The sequence below is a fragment of the Gossypium hirsutum genome, chromosome A08 (genome assembly GCF_007990345.1).
Source record: "Gossypium hirsutum isolate 1008001.06 chromosome A08, Gossypium_hirsutum_v2.1, whole genome shotgun sequence".
Taxonomy (NCBI): domain Eukaryota; kingdom Viridiplantae; phylum Streptophyta; class Magnoliopsida; order Malvales; family Malvaceae; genus Gossypium; species Gossypium hirsutum.
Genome location: NC_053431.1, coordinates 6,731,099 through 6,738,275, shown reverse-complemented (window position 1 = coordinate 6,738,275; position 7,177 = coordinate 6,731,099). Strand labels below are relative to the sequence as shown.

Genomic DNA, 7,177 nt, shown 5'->3' with positions numbered 1-7,177 from the left:
CAACTTAAGCCTTAAGGGAAGATTTTATTTGGAAGGATACAGTGGTAACGAAAGCTTGGAAGGACCAGTAAAAAAGCTCATTTAAATTTGAAAATGTAAAATACATATTTATTTTATTGTTAGTGAAGAACAAAACAAACAGAATGAGACGATCAGTAAAACGAAACAAAGATTTTAAACAGTGAGGAAAGCAAGCAGAAAAAACGAGGGTGGGGGAATCTAATTTAAAGTAAAAAAGTGGCGAACAAGAAAACTCAATGGCTAGGTAATGTATTAGATTCAAAGCTTAACCTCCCAACTAAAGCCAAGAACATTCTCCTTCGACTCCATCGCGTCACCATGAAAAATGATCTCCTACTGCAAGCATTATATATTTGCGCTCTCTGGCACCTCGGATTAAGTTCCATAGCTTTGCTAAAATATCTTGTATGCTATTCATCAGACAGATGGCGATCTTTTTTACAGGATTAAAAGAAAAAAAATACGAAATAAAAAGCATTAGGAACTAAAAAAGGAAGCAACAAATTATGGTAGAAACCGCGGGTTGTTGTGGATTACTACAAGCATGTTGCCATCGCCATGACCCTCAAAAATACATTATCCAAGGAGAATTTGAGATCGATCGCAGTCCTTGGTTCTCCCTTTGTGCCTCTGGATTATCTGTTGCTGTTCGTCTTTACAGCCAAGACAACAAGGATCCAAGTAAGTATATACAATGCATTGTCATACTGTATCCAAATATGGCTATATTATTATTTTTTAAAAATAAAATATTTTGATTTAATTTTTATTTTTTCTTTTATTAAATCACATAATTTATTTTGATTTAGGTCTAAATATATTTTGATTATCAATCTGTTTTTTTTTATTTGCATAATGTAATAATTTGATTCTAGTTTATAGTTATACGAATATATATGTATATATTGCAGCCACGGGAAAAGGGATTGAAAGTGAGAATGTATATATAATGAAGGGGAAAGAGCTAGAAAAGAAAAAACATGAGGTCTTACGTTTGAAGGTGCCAACAAAAGTGATCAAATTCAAATTGAAGTTTGAGGTGACGCGAGATTTCGGGATTCCAAGGGCTTTTGTTGTTGAAAACAGAGATAAGAAGCATGAGTTTTTCCTCAAATCCGTCACTTTACATTACATTAACCATCCGAATATTCTCGAGGAACGAAAGTTTTATTTCTATTGTGGTTCTTGGGTTTACCCCATCACCAAGACCGGATTTAAACGAATTTTCTTCTCAGATCAAGTATGCTAGCATACTTACATATGTATAATTGAGATAACTTAGTTATTAAATTATACGTAGTTCAATGGATGTAATATTTGATTATGATTGAAACTATTGTATTTTTTACAGTTATATCTTCCGAAGGAAACGCCACAGGGTTTAGTAGAATTGAGAAAAAAAGAACTTCAGAAACTGCAAGCCTCAAGACCCAAGGGTGAATGGCACCTATGGGATCGAATTTATGATTATGATGTCTATAACAATCTTGGAGATCCTAAAAATGGTCGACTATATGATAGACCTGTGTTGGGTGGTTCCACTAAATTTCCATACCCACGTCGGTTGAAAATGGGCCATCCTAATTGCCAACACGGTACATATAAATAGAATATATAAATTTAAATTTGTCTAATTATTTATTTTTCATTGAATTGCTTTCATTTGATATATTTGGTTGTATGTGAAATAGACCATTCAAGGGAGTCAGGACCAGCAAGCTGCTTCCAATTTTATGTTCCACCCGATGAGCGAATGAGCGACGAAAAACTACAAGAACTGAAAAACAACTTCGTCGAGGCTCTTATTCGGTTTCTTGCGCCGGAATCAACGCTCCCACACTTGTCGGATCGAGAATGTCCCGACTTCGTCACCAAAGTTGCACATTTCTTTGTACCCAAGGCAGCGATATCGAAGAAAGATGTTAGATTCATTCGATCCATAATAGATTTCTGTAGAAAGCTAAAATTACCATCTTCTCATGGAGGTCCCAGCAGGTCAGTGTCAGATCCAAGTGAGGAACAAGACATTTTTGAAGACATTATAGGCTTTTATGCAGACAAAGAAGTGGAAGAACTGGATGATTCGGACAAGCAGCGGCTAGAAAAATTGGTACCCAAGGAAATTCTTAACCAAGTTGTTGCCACTCTTGCTCTCAAAAGACAACATGTCAGTGCTCAATTGCCTTCAATTGTAGCAGGTGGGAAACATGAACTTATAGCTGCTATAGATGTTTTTTCTATTTATCACAAGGTTTGCAATCACAATAAACACAATATATGATTAAAGATACGCTGATTGAAACAATTTATGTTTATGATTAATGTTCTTTACTTTGTTTGTTGTTGTAAGAGGACAAATTCGCTTGGGCTGAGGACAAGGAGTTTGGTCGCCAAATGCTTGCAGGAACAAATCCTGTTCGAATCCGGCACTTGAAGGTATCTCTTTCCTAGGTTTATAATATATAATTTTTGAGCCTTAAGAATTAATAGATTGGAAACTAACATTATTATAAACGTTGCAGCGAGAGGAGTTATTACCTCTATACGAAGTTTTTTATAAAATGTGGAATTATGAGTCACCTGAAGATAAGCCAGAGGTATGAAAAAGAAAACTAGTTTGGTCAAGATCATTTTGCAGAGATATGTATCTCTTTTCCTTTCAAATTAACTACTTTATGAATACATACATAACACTATATGGCAGGCAATGGAAGCCAATAGGGCATTCATCTTGGATCTCCATTACCTTGAGCAATCTCTTTCCTAGGTTTATAACATATAATGTTTGAGCTTAGGATCCAATATTTTAAACGTTGCAGGTTCAGCTGGACAATAAGATTAACCAGTCGCAATTGCAAAATTTGAAAAAGGTAAAAAAGAAAACAAGTTATGTATTTCTTTTCCTTTCAAATTAACTACTTTATGAATACATACATAACACTATATGGCAGGCAATTGAAGCCAATAGTGCATTCATCTTGGATCACACCTTGAGCAATCTCTTTCCTAGGTTTATAACATATAATGTTTGAGCTTACAATCCAGTATTTTAAACGTTGCAGGTTCTACAGGGAAAGAAGCATAAACAGCCGCAATTGCTAGATGTGTATTTGGTAAAAAAGAAAAACAAATTTATGTATTTCTTTTCCTTTCAAATTAACTACTTTATGAATACATACACAACACTATATGGCAGGCAGTGGTAAACGAAAGGGCATTCATCTTGGATCATCATTACCTTGAGCAATTTCTGACAATGATAAATGGGAAAGGTGTTTGTGCTTACGCAACTCGAACAATACTAATAGCAACGGGCTCATCGTCCGCAACGCTTCAACCAGTAGGAATAGAACTAAGCTTGCCTGGTGACTCTCCTAGATTGGTGCTTCCACAAGATACTCTCCTATGGGAGTTTGCAAAATTTCACGTTGCATCCAACGATGCAGCTTACCACCAGTTAGTTAGCCATTGGTAAGTAGTAATCATTAAATTAACCCAATTAATTTCGTATCTGTTAAATTTATATGTTTGTTTTGATGTGCCAATGCATCCAAATCAAGGTTGCATACACATGCAGTAGTTGAGCCATTCATAATTGCAACGAGAAGACGGTTGAGCGTAATGCATCCAATCCATAGGCTATTGGATCCTCATTTCAAAGACACACTGCATATAAATGCATTGGCTCGAGCCATCTTCCTTAATGCTGGAGGGATTCTGGAGACTCTTCTTTTTACTGGTGAATACTCCATGGAATTGTCTTCTCACTTGTATAAAGAATGGAGATTTGATAAGCAGGCCCTTCCTGAAGACCTTCTCGAAAGGTTGGTAATTCTTGAATCCATTAGAATTGAATGGATTCACTTCCTTTAAATGTTCCAAGTTGTACAACTAACGATGAGGACCATTACATTTTCAGAGGTATGGCGAAACTCAGAGTCAGAGATGAGGTTGTATCGGGGCCAATGGAGCAGGTCGAGAGAGACAAATCAAGCAACAAGGCGGCGACAGGTGCAGAACAGAAGATGTTTGAGGTTGACGCTGAGGTGGAGCTGGTTTTAGAAGACTATCCCTATGCAAAAGATGGAATTGAGATATGGACCGCCATTGAAACATGGGTGACAGGATACTGCAATGTTTTCTACCTTAACGACAATGATGTGAAGGAAGATGAGGAAATCCAAGAATGGTGGAATGAAATCAAAACGAGAGGACATGAAGATCGAAAGGAGGGATGGTACGACATTAATACATTCGAAAGCCTCGTAAAAGCTCTGACAACTCTCATATGGATCACTTCAGGATTGCATGCAGCAGTGAACTTCGGACAGTATGGATACGGGGGTTGGCCACCAAATCGTCCCATGTTATTGAGAAAATTCCTCCCAAATGAGGAAGATATCAATGAAGAGAATATCCTGAAGTTCGTGGAGGAGATGTTGCCTGATAAGTTCCAAATGAAGTTGGCAATTGCGGTAATGGATCTTCTGTCACGACATACATCAAATGAGGTTTATTTGGGTCAAACATCACCCCAAAAAGAGCGGCAATTGATTGAGGATCACGAGTCTATAATTCAAAAAAAGTTCAAAGAATTCAGGGAAAACCTTGAAGCAATAGAGCGAAATATAAAGGAGAGGAATAAAGAATATAATTTAATGAATAGGTGGGGATTTGCAAAGATTCCGTACAAGCTCTTGTACCCTGATACATCAAAACCCATGCCTCCAATATCTAAGGAGAAAAGGAAACATCAACCTGAGAAGAAGGATATTAACGAAAGGGGAATCCCTAACAGTATTTCCATTTAATTTACTCTTTGGAAGTTCCAATTTTTCAATATGTTTCTAATATTGCTTTAAATTATTAATCAATTAATTATTTTTATATTTTAAGAGTTACATTTTGTACACACCTAATTTTCTCTAAACTTAAATTATTAATCAATTAATTTTTTTATATTTTAAGCATAATTTTCTCTTATTCTTTGTAACTCTTATTCTTTAATTTTTTTTAATAAAAATAATTAAGTCTCTAATGTTTTTTACACTCAATTAGATTTTTGAACTATTTCAAAAAAAAATTAGTTCTTGCTCTTTTTTTTTTCACTCAATTTGACACTTAAACTCCCAAAATGTATCAAAAAGGTCAAGGACGGATCTAAGGGGCTGATAAGGGCCCTGACCCCCCTAAAATGGAGAATTTTTTATTTAAGCTCTTTATAATTTATAAATTTTAAATTGGTGATGGTAAAATTACACTTTGACCCTCAAAAATGATAAAAATTTGATTTAATCCTCTAAAAAGTTATAAAGATATAGGCTATTAGATTGGTGAAATTACATTTTTACTATTATAAAAATATATAATTTAATTCTAACCCCCCAAAAAAATTTTTGACTTCGCCCCTGCCCCCTGAGTCGTATTTTTGATCCACCACTAAAAAATGCCATTTGATCGTTAAAGTTATGGAAAAATTATAAAATACTTCTTTTGGTACGATAATTTTTGTAATTTTCTTTACGAATTTTATATTTCTTTACATATTTTTATAATTTTCTTATGACTTTATAAAATTTTATATTTTTTCTACATTTCTATATATTTTATAATATTTTATGATTTTTATAAAATTTTACAATTTTTTATGATTTTTATATTTTTTCTAATTTTTAGTAAGTTTTAAATATTTTATATATTTTATTATTAAAATTTAATAATTTTTATAACCTTTATTGATTTTTAATTTTTATCATTTTTTTGTCAAATGTCACGTTGTGATTGTGACACATGATAACTTTAACTAAAAAAATTAGAGGTAGCTAACTTTAACGGTCAAAGACCATTTTTTAGTGGCAGATCCAGAAATATGACTTAGAGGGTAAGGGCAAAGTCAAAAAAAAATTTTGGGGGGAGAAATTAAATTATATATTTTTATAATAGAAAAAATGCAATTTCACCATTTTAATAACCTATATCTTTATCATTTTTAGAGGATTAAATAAAATTTTATCATTTTAGGGGGGCAAAATGAAATTTTACCATTACTAATTTAAAATTTTATAAATTATAAAGTGTTTAAATGGAAAAAAATTTATTTTAGGGGGTCGGGGCCCCTTGCCAAGCTCCTTAGATCCGCCCCTAGCCTTTTTTATGTATTTTGGCAATTCAAGTACCTGAATTGAATGCAAAAAAAAAGCAGGGGCTTAATTGCTTCTTTTTTAAAAGTTTGAGAGCCCTTTTTTATACATTTTGGTCGTCCAAGTACCCAATTGAGTGAAAAAAATAACAATAACGGCTTAATTACTTCTTTTTTTTTGAGAGCTTTTTACACCATTAAACCTATAATATATTGTAATGGTCTAAATTCAAAGTTATCGGAACAGTGGTTTTGTAACCACAAATCCAATTTAAAGAGAAATTTATTTCAATATTTTTGCATAAAAATTGATATGATAGGAAAATCGTATGAAAATATTGATAGAAAAATTTTACCGATTTAGTGGTTTGTTAGAAAAAGAAATTATTGAAGAAATTGGGTAAAATAAGGTATCGGGACCTATATCTCGTAAAAATGAGTCGAAAATAATTTTATAAATATTTATGAAATGTTAATAATGTGGTATTAAAATTTCGTTAAGAAATTTTAATGTTTGGGTAGTCAATTAAATGAAAAGGACTAAATTGTAATAGTGTAAAAGTTGCTAGAATGATTAAATAGCTTAAGAGTCTAATGAGAAAGGATTTATAGGCAATTAGACCCAAAATTTATTTGGGCTGGACGGCAAGGGCATGAAATCAGCAGGAAAATTGATAAATTCAGGACAAAATTGGAATATTGCAAAATTAACTAAATAAAACTAGGACTAAATAGGAAATATCTAGATTTCTCTTCATTTCTCTTCAATTCCAGCAGCTAAAAACACCATAGGAGGGTTCTCTAAGCTGGTATTTCATAATTTTTGCACCAAGTGAGTTAATCCTTACCTTTTTCTTGTAATTTTTGTGTATCTAAGACTTTTACAACTAGGTCCTACTATTAAATTCATTAGTTTTTGATTTCATGGATGAAATTGAAAGTCACCATGGTTGAGTGCTGTAATTTTATGATGAAATAGAATGAAATTAAAGCTTTAATTTGTTTATTAGATGATTT

The 7,177-nt window shown here is 33.0% G+C and overlaps 1 protein-coding gene across 2 annotated transcripts; it reads left to right on the top strand.

Annotated features, from left to right (window-relative positions):
• The first annotated feature begins 388 nt into the window (after positions 1–388).
• Positions 389–4,910, top strand: LOC107961400 (probable lipoxygenase 6). 2 transcript variants are annotated; one of them, XM_016897545.2, is made up of 11 exons: positions 389–702; positions 933–1,261; positions 1,373–1,616; positions 1,713–2,219; positions 2,372–2,457; positions 2,544–2,618; positions 2,841–2,891; positions 3,084–3,134; positions 3,218–3,492; positions 3,582–3,845; positions 3,941–4,910. In XM_016897545.2, exons 1-11 carry the CDS (start codon positions 528–530, stop codon positions 4,830–4,832), a joined length of 2,949 nt encoding a protein of 982 aa, XP_016753034.2. In that variant the 5' UTR covers positions 389–527; the 3' UTR covers positions 4,833–4,910. The 2 variants fall into 2 exon arrangements, with proteins under 2 accessions (XP_016753034.2, XP_040931682.1); XM_041075748.1 differs by lacking the exon at positions 933–1,261.
• Positions 4,911–7,177: the final 2,267 nt, after the last annotated feature.

Bases quoted from the DNA above. Each gene is read 5' to 3' on its own strand.
- LOC107961400 (XM_016897545.2), top strand. From the start codon at position 528: ATGGTAGAAACCGCGGGTTGTTGTGGATTACTACAAGCATGTTGCCAT. The intron at 1,262-1,372 runs GTATGCTAGCAT...TATTTTTTACAG, and splicing joins GAATTTTCTTCTCAGATCAA to TTATATCTTCCGAAGGAAAC. The intron at 2,220-2,371 runs GTGGGAAACATG...TGTTGTTGTAAG, and splicing joins ATTGCCTTCAATTGTAGCAG to AGGACAAATTCGCTTGGGCT.